The 14,548-nt window shown below is 42.8% G+C and overlaps 1 protein-coding gene across 1 annotated transcript; it reads left to right on the forward strand.

The window, feature by feature from the left end:
• The first annotated feature begins 151 nt into the window (after positions 1–151).
• On the forward strand, positions 152–778 carry LOC127564858 (GTPase KRas-like). Its single transcript, XM_052001649.1, has one exon. The coding sequence runs from the start codon at positions 152–154 to the stop codon at positions 776–778; it is 627 nt and encodes a 208-aa protein (XP_051857609.1).
• Positions 779–14,548: the final 13,770 nt, after the last annotated feature.

A 14,548-nucleotide genomic window follows, 5' to 3' on the forward strand; every position in this document is an offset into this window, starting at 1 on the left:
GAGCATTGGCAAAGAAGCCCACTGAGGCTGGAGGCAGGAGTAAAGTCTTCCTCCAGAGAGGTGACCTCCAGTGAAATGGGCTGACTTCTTGCAGTCCTTCCTTGCAGCCTAGAAAGTAGACTAGAGACCACTTGAGCCCATCCCAGTTCTCATGGCTTTTTGTGTCCATACCTCCATAGGTGATCCAGAGAGACGCCGAACCAAGATGTATAAGTTGGTGGTGATGGGCACCTGTTCTGTGGGCAAGACTGCACTGATCATGCAGTTTGCTAAGGATCATTTTATGACCGAATATGGTCCCACCATCCAAGATTCCTATCGGAAGCACACAGTGGTGGATGAAGAGCAGTGTCACCTGGACATCATGGATACCACAAGCACTGAAGCATTTTATTGCCTGAGGGATGAGTCCATGCACCGGGGAGAGGGATTCCTCTTAGTTTATGCAGTGAATGACCTCTACTCTTTTGACAATGTGAATATCCTCTGGAACCATCTACAGGGAATCAAGGGCAACAACCGTATACCCGTGGTGTTGGTGGCCAACAAAGTAGATGTGACCGACAGGCTGGTGAACCATACAATGGGCCAGGAGGTGGCCAGGAGCTTCGGGGTCCCTTATGTGGAGACATCAGCCAAGACTGGGCAAGGTGTGGAGCAAGCCTTCCATGACTTGGTCCGAGAAATTTGTAGGCTGCGAGCTGAGGAGGAGCTTAAGAGTCTCCCTAATACTAAGCAGAAGAAAGTCTGGGAGTTCAAGTTTTGCACTATCCAGTGAGCAGGTACACCCTTATCCTGATCCTGCCCCCTAATTACTCTCTCACCTGGCCTAGAATACCCCCAAATCCCCTGGCCACTCCCCAGCCTTTAAGACCTTCATCTGGACCCTTCCTTCTGCCTGCTCTTCACTGCCAAGACCTTTTCCCCAATTTCAGGATTTCTCCAGGAATCTCTTAGTGGGAGGGAGGGAGGGCTGCGTTTCTCCCTTAAGGCCTTTTTGGATTTTTGCTTTTGTTTCCCCTTTTGAGCAGGAATGACTTCCTCAGTGCTTGGGTATTCTCACCAGGCAAGAAAAGACTCCATTTCTACTTGAGTGGGCAGCCTCCCTCTGCCTCTCAGGCTGCCAGAGGCCCCAGAGACAGCCAGCTCCCTGGCTGCTTTCTCTACAACCTGGTTCTCATCTTCTGCAGCCTCCTGTGTCTTCCTGGAGGCTGTGTGTGGGATTTTCTTTATTGGGCTTTCCCCTCCTCCCCCAAGAGAAACCTTGCCTCCAGAGACCAGGGCAAAGTGATTCTCCCTCCTACCTCTGGATTTTGTTATTTGTTGTCTGGAGTCAGGTCACCACCCCTGTCGTGGCCCAGAAGATCTTGTTTGTGGTGATGGTGAGCAGCCCTGCTCTGAAGTGGTCCCCATTCAGTGACCCTCAAGACTAGACTGGGAGGATATGGGTAGGGTTTTTTTTTTGGTTACTTACATTGAGCGTGTTTATTCTCAACTTGGTTTTCATCTGGAGCACTTTGGATAGCAGCGAGGGGTTGGGGTGGAATGGGGCTGCCTCCTACCAGCAGGATGCCTCTAGATTTAAGTGCCATTAATATTATTATTTCTGTTTTAGTAGCCAGATACACCCCTTTAGACATTGCAAGTTGAATTACTTTAATTGCCTCCAAGAGAAGTGGAGTGGAGGGGCCTGGCTGTAAATGTTCTGAGCAGATACTTCACAGGTGCAGTTCAGGTCTGCTTAGGAACCTTCAGACAGGGACATCTTCGTATTATCTCAGGAGTTCTGGTGAAAAGGGCAGTGGGTGATTCTCCTGATTCAGTATCAATGATTTTAAAGCTACTTGTTTGGCTTTTGTTGGGTTGATGATTTTTCTTTTTCTAGGATTTCTTATAAATAAAGTTGTTTGTTTATAAGTGTGTTTCTGGTAGTTTCTCATGGGTTGATATGTTTGGGGTAGGAATCATATGAGGGCAGTATGACCTACTGGGGAGAGAGCTGGGTTTGGGAGTGAGGAAGGCATGGGTGTTGTAACTGTGGGACCTTGGGTTTCAGTTTTCTCACCAGTAAAATGTGGGGGAGGAGAAGGGGAGGGTTGGTCTAGACTCTCAGGTTTCACTTAACTCTACCACTAGAGTGGGTCTAAGTCCATGAAGCTCAGCTCAATGAGATGATAGTGATCCCTAGAAATAGTTTTATCTATTATCTGGCCATCATGTATCATAATATTTATCTCTGAATCTCTCATCTCTATATTAACTAATCATCTCTATTAATGTCATCTCTCATTTATTATAGCTCAGTTTTTTATCACCTACTGTCTCTCATCTTTTTATGTAGTTTTCATTCCTCTCTCCACGTTCTTCCAGGGCACCTCATTTTTAGATTAAAAATCAAAAATACTCATTTTGCATTTCATAATGTTCTCTAATTCTTTGTCCAAAATATCCTCCCTTCTCCAACGATCTGACAAGGTAGACTATTTTTTAAGCTAATTCGCCTATAATATCTCTCTTTACGTCTAAACCATGAACCCCTTTTAACCTTATGTTGGTATAGGGTGTTATATATTAGTCAATGCCTAGCTTCTGCCATAGTATTTTCCAATTTTCCTAGCCATTTTTTGTCAAATAGAGAGTTCTCATTCCAGAAACTGGTGTCTTTGAGTTTAATTAAACACTTGATCACTATTAGTCATTGTCCATTGTGTCTTGTATGACTTCATCTCTTCCACTGATTCTCTACTCTTAGAACACCAAATGATTCTGAAGACTGCCTCTTAATAAATATGGGATTAGGCCCGGTATGGCTAGGCCACCTTCCCTTTTAGCATTTGTTTTACAAGATTTTGAATTCCCAAGTTTTCTCCCTCCTTCCTTCCTCTCCCCTCTTCTAAAGAAGAGATGTAGTTTGATCTCGTTTATACCTGAGTTATCAGGTAAGACACAATTCCACATTAGTCACAGTGTGAAAGAAGAACCTGATTAAAAGGAAAAAATGAGAAAAGAAAAACAACGCTTTGATCTGCATTCAGAGTCTGTCAGTTCTTTATCAGGATATGGATAGCATTTTCCTCCATGAGTTCTTTGCAGTTGTCTTAGATCATTCTGTTGCAGAGAAGAGCAGAATTTCTCATAATTGATCATACAATGTTGCTGATGCTGTGCACAGTGTTTTCCTGATTCTGCTCATTTCACTTTGTATGCGTTTGTACAAGTCTTTCCAGGTTTTTCTGAAATCTGCCTGTTCATTTCATAGTGTACAATAATATTCCTTTATATTCTTATACCACAGCTTATTCAGCCATTCCCCAATTGTTGGGCTTCCCCGCAGTTTCCAATATTTTGCCACCCTGAAAAGGACTCCTATAAATATTTTTGCATATTCACATATATGTTTATGTATTTGTATCATTTCCTTTTTGCATGATCTCTTTGGGATACAGACCTAGTAGTGGTTTTGCCCAGTCAATGTGTATGCACTATCTGGTTGCCCTTTGGGCCTAGTTCCAACTATCTCTGAGAATGGTTGGATCAGTTCAGGACTCCAACAATGCCTTAGGTGTTTCAATTTTTCCTGTCTTCAACATTTATCACTTAACTTTTTTTTTTTTCTTATTGGCCAATCTGATTAGGTGTGAGGTGGTATCTCAGAGTTGTTTTAATTTGCATTTCTCTGATCAAGTGATTTGGAGCACTTTTCCACATGTCCAGAGAAAGCTGTGATTATTTCATCTGAAATCTGCCTGCTCATATCCTTTATCTAGGGGAAAATAATTTTTTATTCTTATAAATTTTACTTATATTTTATAAATGAGGCCTTTAATAGAGATATTTGCTCTAATGATTGTTTTCTAGCTTTTTGCTTTCTTCTAGTCTTGGTAGCATTTGGTTTGCTTTGTATAAAAGCTTTTAAAATTTAATTTAATCAAGATGATCTTTTTGCATTTTGTGATGTTCTCTCTATTTGATCAAAAATATCTCCTCTTCCCATAGGTTTGATAGATAGACTATTCTTTGCTCTATTCTAATTTGCTTATGATTCCCTTTTATCTCTAACTCATGTAGCCATTCAGACTGTGTCTTAATATAAAGTAAGAGATACTGGTCTATACATAACTTTGTATCCAATCTCCCCCTCCCCCAGTTTCCCAGTTTTTCTGAAATAGTTCTTATCCCAGAAGTCTTTGGGTTTATCAAACAATAGATTACTATAGTCTTTGACTATTTATCTTATGTACCTAATTTCTTTCATTGATTCACTATTTCTTTGCCAGTACCAGATGGCTTTGATGGTTACTGCTTTATACTGTACTTTTAGATCTGATATTGCTAGACTACCTTCTTTTGTTATTTTGTCCCCATTATTTCCCTTGATATTCTTAACCTTTTTTTTTTCATCCCGATGAGTTTTTTTTTTTTTAAACTTCTCTTAGATTTTTTTGGTAGTTTGATGGACACGGCCCTGAATAAGTAAATCAAACAGAATGTATTTAAAATCAAGAGCTAATATTATATATAATGGAGATAACGACAACCTTTTCCCATAAATTTAGGGTGAAACAATGTTGTTCATTGTCACCAGTTCTGTTTGATACGGTATGACAAATTTTGACTGGCGCTAATATTAGGTGCTTAGTAAATATTTGACAGATTTTTATTGAAATCCCAAGATGTATCTCTTTGAATATGAGGTCTTCCCACCTTCAAATCCAAGTCCCTGGGTGAGGAAATTTCTCCGGACATCAGCAGGGGTCACTGCAGACTGGCCGAGGGCCCAGGCCTGGAAGCCCCGCCCTTCGGACGGCTCTCGCCACGAAGCAGATCAGCACTCTGGACAGCTCCTCCAAACGCCCGCACTAACTGGGCGCGGCAGAGAGGAGAAAACTGGCGGACGGGATGCAGCTGTCTCAAGTTCAGATCAAAACCAGCGTCCAAAGTCGCCGCAAGAGGCTGAAATTGCAGGACTGGGACCCCCCGACCCCCTTCAGACTTCCCCCTCCACTTTTACAGCCCCCTGCCCAGTGCTCGGTACCACTGCCGCCGGGGGCCTGCAGTACGTGTACCCTGGTTGGCCGCAGCTCCGGGGCCCGAGCTTGCCAGGAACCTTTTGCCGCTGCCCTGGTTCTCCCCCTCTGTCCCCACTGCCCTTTCCCCGGCTCCTGCAAAGTTGCCCCTCCCACCATCGCGCCGGTGCTGGCTCGTCTGCTAAGCGGCTGTCCGGACCAGGCCTCCTTCCTGGGGGCGATGAGACTTTAGAGGCCTATAAGCCTCCCTGGTGAGCCTGACTGGTACTGAGATAGGAGAGAGAAAAAGGAAGCAAGAGACAGATCCCTCCGAGAGAAAGTCTAATTTGGGAGACTTCAGGAAATAATAGTCTGCTCTGTCTTCTGCCCCATGGAAGTACTCCATACATGAACTTGCACATATTTGTGAAATTATTTGAAGTAGATTATGAACAGAGAATTTTTTATAGATAGAATAAATTTGGTTTTTAAATAAATAAATAAAAGAATAGCTTCTACAACTGTAAAAATGCTTTTTCTTTTTTCCTTTCATCCCTGCCCTTCAATGGGGAACCTCTTCCTATCTTGAGAATAAATCTTGCCAGTTACATTCCTAATGTTTCCTTTTCTCCCTTGGCTGATTCCCTTCTTTTTCTTCTCCTCCCTTCCCTCTAAAGTGCTTTCCTGGTCTGCCCCAAATCCCTACAGAATATTGTTATTTGACTGTGTACTCTAAACTGGCTTGAAATTTAGAGAAGCACTGAATCTATATCCCAAGAACCTGAATCTGCTCTGACAAGTAGCACCACTATCCTGCCCCGTTATATTCTATATAGGAGGCCCTGGTCACAAAGGTCACAAAGATGTGAAAGAGGAGAGAAGAGGAGGCAAATGGAGAGTGGCCTTAACTTTTTTTTTTTTTTTTTTTTTTTTTGCAAAAATGAGGTATGAAGTTCTTAGTTGAGAGAGTTGAGGGAGGGAAGCAATGAAAGGGTTGAGGAGGGGTGAGCAGGTTTTGGAGATCTGTTGTGGAGAGTGGAAGAGTGAGCCAATGAGGGTGATCTATATTCTTGGAGTCTCAGAGGAGAGTTGAGTGTCAGGTGGATCCCAAGGGTATCCAAGGAGGATGAGCATCTCTGGTGTGAGGGCTGGCCAAAGTGTTCTGAGTACATTCATAGTGTGACACCTCTAACATCAAACTTTTTAGTGAGTCATTAGGTTGAGACAATGAAAACAATTGGCAAAGTGCTCTGGAAAAGTCAAAGGTGCCTCAATGAGCCTCAATGGTGGTTTTTCCCAGCAAACCATGGTCTGGACTTTGTCTAAGGGGCCTCTCCCTCTCCCAGAGGCCGGCTCTCTATTATCCAACCTATGTGTGGCCTGGCCATCCAGGATTTATATAAACAGATTTGTTCATCCACAAAAGGATCCCTGAGTTAGGGTGCAGGCAGGTCATGGACCGCCTCTGATGTTTTAGGGTAAAACAATTCCCTGCCGTGTGCAGGGAATATAGCAGAAAGCCCCAGACAGTTGGAGCACATAACCCACATGGTGCTCCATAAACAATCTGCTCCTTCAGAAAAAGAGAGAGAAGAAGTGAAGGGGGGGGGGAGGAAAGTGGGGGTGGGGCAAGAGAAGAGAAACACCTAGCAAAGGGAGAGAGAAGATGTAAACGAGAAAAAGGAGGTATTTCTCCTTGGAAACTATGTTAGCAACTGTGCCCTCCTTGAAGTCTTTATGGAAATTGCTACAGTGCCAGAGGGCACTGGATTTGAGCCTCCAAGAAAAATAGCTGGCTTGGGAAATTCTGCGACAAGCCCCAGGATCTTGGGTTTCTTTTTATCAATCAAGCTTGGAGGGCAAGAAGAGCCTGAAGGGTGAAGGTGTCCCATCCCCGGATCTCAAGCAGGTCTGCAAAGTTCTCTGAGATCTTTCCAATCCTGAAGTCCGAGCTAGATTTCTAAGCCTTGAATGGGGGTGTTAAAGAGCCATTACTGAAATTATTTGATGCTAATTCAGAAAGGAAACAGCTTGGAAGAGGAAAGATCAGGAATAATCACTCAAAGCAATGGTGGATAAATCTGTGAACTTAATTCCTGGTAGGAGAAGGCTGTAATTCTCTGGAATGGTCAAAGATTGGAAAATGGAAAGCATTTTGGCAGAAATTAGGTTTAGACCAACAATTTATACCACAATCCACAATCCACAACAAGTTCCAAATGATGAAAACATTAAGTTACACCATTCAAAAAATAGAATCACATTAGTAAATTTTTTTTTGGTTGAGGTGGGGATCTAAAGTGTACATTCAGGACATGTTGACAACTTGGTGATGTGTTGGTTGGTTTTAATGAACTATATTTCCCCTTTTTTGAGTAAATGAAAGGATAGTGTGCTGTGTAAGGAAATGGGGGAGGCTGCTGTATGAGAGTGATATGAAAACATAAGATAGAGATTTTATAGGAAACTTAAAAGGAATGTGTTCCAATACCCTAGTTTTCCACAAGGAAAGTTAAGGATGGTTGAATGAGTGAAGCCTTTTAAGGTTCTGGTAAAGTGAAGAGACCCATGGCCCTGGAAATGATTTAATCGGCCCAGAGAAAAAAGATCAGCACCTCTGCTTATTACGGATTAAAAAAAGGAAGATAGAGGAAAAAATGCTTTAAAAGGCAGTACTTTCAATAACCCCAAATCATTCCACTTTCTTCTAAGGAGGCACTTAAAAATTCTTATAACTTCAGCCCTTTTCTGTTGGCACATTTAAAAGAAAGCCCTCTCAACACAGCATTTTCATTCTTTTTGTTGTTGTTGTTTGCTTTCATTTTATTGTTTCTCTCTCTCTTTTTTTTACTGGTTTGATTTGATTATTCTTGTGTGGCACAATAATTGTATAAATATGTATAGCTAGGGGCAGCTAAGTGCTGCAATGGGTAGAGCACCAGTTCTGAAGTCAAGCGGACCTGAGTTCAGATCTGGCCTCAGATACTTGCAGTTAAACACCTTCTAGCTGTGTGATCCTGGGCCAGTTACTTAATCTCAATTGCCTCATTTCTCTCTCTATATATATGTATGTGTGTGTGTGTGTGTATACATATATGCATATGAGGAAGCTGAGGCTGAAAGCAGTTAAGTAATTTGTCCAAAGGAAATGTGAAGGGCAGAACCGAGCCCTACTCTTCTCGACTCCAAATCTGGGCCTCTAACTGTTATGCCACAATTCCCTTTTATTATCCTAACTCAGTTTCCCTAAATTGTCCTGCCTTGGTTTCCCTGAATTGTGTTGCCGCAGTTCCTAATTGTTCTGCTCAATCCTGCAGGACCACCCCTGCCTCCTAATCATCATGATCCAGATAAGGAGAAAGAGCTTCTATTTTAGACATCATGACCCCAGCCCTTCCCAACTTATCAGAATGCCTGGTGCCTCCCCCAACCCTGTCAGAACCGGATTGATGGTCTGCTCGTTCCCACTCTCAGTGCTCTGACTCTGCCCCTGCCTCAGTCTACCCCTTGGTAGCTTGGAGCCTCACGCATATATATGTCATTGAGAACTCACATCGGTGCTGGATTCTGGGAGACGATAGTGTCATTCAGCCCTGGGACCCATTCAGACCATGGGTCCGTTTGGTCCCAATAAATCTCTCCCTTTCAGACAAAATATGAAAAACTCTAATCTGGATCTTGTCTCAGTTTCTCCGGCATTGCATGTGGAGGCTTCCTAGCGAGATAGCAGAAATGAGAGCAGGATTTAGAGACCTTCGGGGCTCCGCCTGAGGCGGTCGAGGATCCGGGTCCTTGGCCCTCTGGATTTCTCCAGAGTCTCTGGGAAGGAGAGCAGTTTTCAGCGGCAGCCACGCCTGACGATGGACGCTCCATTCGGCCACAGGAGAGTAAGTCTGGATGTCTGTGGGGAGCCGCAATCTCTAAGCGGATTAGCAAAGCCCAGCACTGAGATCAGATGTGCACAGCACTCAGGCAGGAACAACATCTCCTTCTATGATTCTCATTAGTGGGCTGCTATTTCCGATATTATTTATAATTGGCTTGATTATAGCACTAAACATGATTTAAAAAAAATCTGGTGACCAGAGTCGGAGAGACAGAGAGAGAAGCAGAGAGAAAGAAACAGAGACAAAGAGAGAAAGAAACAGAGACAGAGATAGAGAAAGAAACAGAGGGACACACAGAGAGAAGCAGAGACAGAGAAAGAAACAGAGAGAGGGACAGAGAGAAAGAAACAGAGACAAAGAGAGTAAGAAGAAGAGACAGAGAAAGAAACAGAAAGAGGGACACAGAGAGAGAAAGAAACAGAGACAAAGAGAGAAAGAAGCAGAGACAGAGATAGAGAAAGAAATAGAGGGACACACAGAGAAGCAGAGACAGAGAAAGAAACAGAGAGAGGGACACACAGAGAGAAACAGAGACAAAGAGAGAAAGAAGCAGAGACAGAGATAGAGAAAGAAATAGAGGGACACACAGAGAGAAGCAGAGACAGAGAAAGAAACAGAGACAGACAAAGAAACAGAGACAGACAAAGAGAGAAAGAGATAGAGACACAGACAGAGAGAGAGAAAGAAACAGAAACAAAAAGAGGAGCAGAGACAGAAAGAAACAGAGACAGAGAGACAGACAGAGAGAGACAGAGAAACAGACAGACAAAGAGAGAGAAAGAGACAGAGCAAGCAAACAAGAAGTTAGCAAAGAACCAGGAGCAGGAAAATAAATTTAGAGAGAAAAGTTGAGAAATTAGGTGCTTGAAGTCAGTGATATGCTCATTTTTATGGCTTGGAGATAGAGTTGAGGAGTGGTCTGACTGACTTTGTGCCCAGATGCAGTGTCCATAGTTCTCTGGGCAGAGCTGAAGGGGGGAATGTGTGTGAGATGGGGAGAATCTTCCAGAGGCAAGTTGTTAGTGGCAGATGCCCGATTCTGATCTGCGCCTGCAGCCTTAGCATCCTGCTCACATCCGGTAAATGGGGCAGCATGGCCTAAGGGAAGAAATCCAGCACTTCTAACAACACCACTCCCACGGCCAGGTGGATTTAGGCTTATCGTTACTTTCTTCCTAAGGGCTGCACCCACAGCACTCTTAACTCTCCTACCTGGATTTTATATTTTAGTTTTCTGTCAACTTTCTTTAAGTTGAAAATAAAAAACCAAGCAAACAGAAAGTTAAGCTAGAGGCAGTGTGCTCCTTTAGGGGATTTGGATTCAGAAAGATGTGAATTTGGTCCCTCCATAGAGGTTTTTATTTAGGTAATCCTAGGTGAATCACAATCTCTCCTCCTCATTTTCCTCCACTATAAAATGAGAGAGAGAGCAGTCTCTATCATAGGATTGTTGTGAGGATCATATGAGGTGAGGTATGAAAACTTATTTACATACCCTAAACCCATACATAAATACGATTTATTCTTATCACTTCACATCTGTAAACATCCTGGGCTCTGATAGGCGACCCCTCCCCTCTGGCTTTCTTTTATCCCCAAGCAGGCCCCACCTCATTTCCGGGCCACAAGCTCCAAGCCAAGCTGTTTCTTCCTCCCTGCCCTTTTCCAGCTCCCTTTTCTGTGTTATCTTGCCTTCATTAGAATGTAAACTCATTGAGGATAGGAACCCTCTGGCTTCCTTGCTTGTGTATACCCAGGGCGGTTTTCAGAACCTAATAGGCATGTAATAAATAACACTATTCATCTCTGTTAACAGTTGAGGGAAAATCATCTGTAATTATTACTGCAATTTTATTTCTCAAGCCAAAGCAGTGATTTTAACAGGTGATATTTATGAGCTGATGATCTACAGTACAAATGATGATGAGTTTTCACATTTTGATTTAATTAAAAGTCAATAACCTAACCTGTTGCTTTAGGAAGATGATCTTCTCAGAAGCCTTAGGAGGGGAGGGCTGCATTTTAGTGGAGGGAAGGACAAGGTGGCAGACGCTGAGTGACCTTGCCTGGAGCCACACAGGCAGCACTTAGAATTCTGGCCTTAACTCCAAATCTAACTAGCTATTGATTAATAATCAAAGACTATCATTTCTTCTCTGTAAGAAGGTCTGTTTTGCCCTGGGACTTGCTCTTGTGTAACCTTCATGCTTCCCTTTGCTCAGCATAAAACGAGGTGCTTGGACTTCCCAGAGTCTTTCTAGCTTGAGCTCCAGATCTCTATCACATTAATAATGTGCCACAGTTCTCTTTTATTGTCCTCAGTTTCTCTAATTGTCCTGACTCAATTTCCCTAAATTCTAACTCAGTTTCCTTAACTGTTCTGCCTCAGTCCCCTTAGTAGTAACCCCTCAGTTCATTAAGACTAAGGACCATTTGCTCTAAGGTTATATATAAATTATCAATGTGAGATTCAAAATGAGGGGGAGATCAGACTTCCTGGCTCCAAACTCCTTCTGTCCTCAAGAATTTATGGCACTACCCCCTCTATCTGGGATACTTCATTGACATCTTTACTTCCGTTTATTCAGACATCCTGACTCTGGCTTCTAGTAAGAATTTATAGCTCCCCCCCACCCCCCATCGTGACAGAACCAAATGGTTCTGAAAAACTTCCTGCTCTTTTCTTTCTTTGTTTGAAAAAGATATAAAAAGATTTGGGATTCTCACATTCGTCATTGGGTACTTTGAGACTAGAGTCCTGTCCAGTCAATTATACTCTCCAATTAATAAAATATTAAAAGCTCTCCAATCTCTATCTTGCCTCAGTTTCTCCAGCAGTAAGTCAAGTTCTATGTTGAGTTTCTCGAGTCTTGCCCTTTATACTTGAGCAGCCAGGCCATGTGCTAACGACATCATGCTACAAAAATGTTCCTCTGCATTTCCTTTTGGTTTAAAGGGAGCCCACAGGTTTAAAGAGGATTAGAGGTGGGAGATCTTCTACCAAGAAAATGGAAATGAAATCGTAAGGAGTGAATGTGGTCTTTGATTATTCTTCTCTGATGTAGATCTGGGTCAGTGTTCCCATCTAACAGGAAGAGAGCAGGAGGGTCAGAGAATCGGAGGCAAGGGGAGGAGACAGAGCATCCCAGGGCTGATAAAAATGCTGGTGCCCATGCAGACCACCGGACACAGAAGGCTGTACGTGTGGCTGTTGTTACTCTGCAGCTCTTTATGACACCATTTGTTGGCCGATACTGGAGTGTTTGCCATTTTTTTCTCCAGCTTAATTTACAGATGAGGAGCCTGAGGCAGAGCTAGGTGGCCGGCCTAGGGACACACTGCCACTGATTGAGTTCAGATTTGGCTACAGGAAGAAGAGTCTTCCTTACTCCCATCCCTCAGTCCATCCTACCCACTGTGCAGCTTAGCTACCCCTGTGGAGGCGGAAAGAGCGTTGACTGGTGGCCACGTGTCATTGCTGTCATTAGCTGGCTAAACTGGCTGACCTCGGGGCCCTGACCACTACTGTTCTCTATACCAGTAAAAAGCAAAGAATGAATTCGGCCTGATGGTTTTAAACCTGCATCTCTGAACACTGTTCTGTTCACATCTTCCTGTGCTCTCTGCCAGTCCTTCAAAGGCTCCCTCTTTTACTCTAGTTTTTTGGGTCATCATCACCATCACTTGTCACTCTTTTCCTCCCTAATTACCACTTCCCATGGTATTTTAAATTCTCTCTTGTGACAATAAGAATAATCCTGCGCAAGTCCCTTACTCCCGTTTCCCTCAGTTTCCTCAACTGTAAAATGGAAACAATGACAGAATTTACCTTGCAGGGTAGTTGTAAAGCATTTGGCACATAGTAGACACTATAGAAATTCCCCTTCTCTCCCTTTGCCTCTTCCCTTGGGACAGATGGGAAAAGAAAATGGGTTTCCAAAAAGATTATAACAAGCTCTGAGGTATAAAGGAGTAGAACTGAGGAAATATTGGGAGAATGATCTAATAGTTTTAGGGAAGCAGGTCATGGGCTATGAAAATGGTATGGGGAGGAAATAGGGGATGGAGAGAGAAAAAACAAAGAAATAGATCATCAGTGAGCAATAGATGGAAGGGCTGCGGATCCCCTGAGTAATGATAGAATGTCGCCATGACATGTCCAGTGGGTATGATTTGTCCAGGGGAAAAATGTGAGATCCCGGGAAAAGATGGAGGGGCTCTGCAGTGAACGATACAGCTAAAGAATGTCTATAAGCGTTCCAATGGCTCCCATCATTCAATCAACCAACATTTATTAAGCTTCTCTGTATCAGGCACTGTGACAAGTGCTGGGGATACAAAAAGAGGCAAAAGACAGTCTGTCTTCAAGGAACTTACATTCTCATGAGGGAGACAACATGCAAACAAATATAGACAAAAATAATCAGAGAGGGAAAAACACTAAGGGGAAATTTTGGAAGCGACTAAAAAGGATGTGAATAAATCACTTTATTTCCATAATTCCAAATTGTGTTCCAGAATTTCTGGATCTTAGTTTTGTTGATAGCTGTCTATTGTGTGAGATGAAGTAGCCAAAGGATAAATCAAAGTTTTTTTTTGGTCGTTGTTTTTAGTGAGCTGGATAACATTAGCAGCGTCTTAGATGAAGTGTACACATAACTTTTTCCTGCTTTTATAATCTTTTTTTTTTAACCTTGGAGACTTCAGACCTTGAGGTCCTACTTAAATAATCCCCCAAATGGCTATTGTATTTATCTCTATCATAGGTCAATTTGATAGTGTGCTGAAAGTCGATGCTTTTCAAAGCACAACATAGGGTTTCCTCCACTGAAGACCACGGGATCTTCCTCTGTGACTGTCCTGGAGGAACAGAGCTTAAGACAGGTTCATGAAAACTATGCCAACAAATTCTGACTCATTCTGCCTAAGGGAAATAAGTTACAAATACAACAAACTATGTCTACCGCACATATCACTAGACTCATGGTAGGAGGTTTGGTTAGGATTAATCTTATGGCCCCAGGAATTCATTAAACTTTCTGTGGAGCACTGGCTGGGTTTTGATTCTTGTAATGAAAGAATATCCAGTTATTAGTAGTATTTTATTTATTTGTTGCTGAGGCAATTGGGGTTAAGTGACTTGCCCAGGGTCACACAGTTGGGAGGTGTTAAGTGTTTGAGGTCAAATTTTAACTCAGATCCTCCTGACTTCAGGGCTGGTGCTCTAACCCCTGCACCACCTAGCTGCCCCCATCATCTGCATTTATCCGATTTGTTATTGTTTCATGGCTTTTCATCTTCTTCCTCTGGACTTTCGGTGTATGGGTAAAAGAGGCGTGTAAGATAAAGCTTTTAGATACATATAAAGGAACAGGCTGATTTCAGAAAAACCTGGACTTAAACATGATCTGATGTTAGTGACAGCAGAATCTTACACACGACGTAAGATTATGTGACGATCAGCCATCCTTAGCGCCTCAGTAATACTGTGATCCAAGATCATTCCAATAGGCTTGGGATGGAAAACGCCATCTGTATTCAGAGAGAGATATGAAGATTGGATGCAAATTGAAGCCTATTATTTCGCTTTTTTTCCTCTGCTGATTTCCCCTTTTTTCCACACTATGAATAATGGGGGAATATGTTTAAAATGAT

This window comes from Antechinus flavipes, chromosome 5 (assembly GCF_016432865.1).
Source record: "Antechinus flavipes isolate AdamAnt ecotype Samford, QLD, Australia chromosome 5, AdamAnt_v2, whole genome shotgun sequence".
Lineage (NCBI taxonomy): Eukaryota > Metazoa > Chordata > Mammalia > Dasyuromorphia > Dasyuridae > Antechinus > Antechinus flavipes.

Coding starts and splice junctions, on each gene's coding strand:
- LOC127564858 (XM_052001649.1), top strand. CDS start 152: ATGGCTTTTTGTGTCCATACCTCCATAGGTGATCCAGAGAGACGCCGA.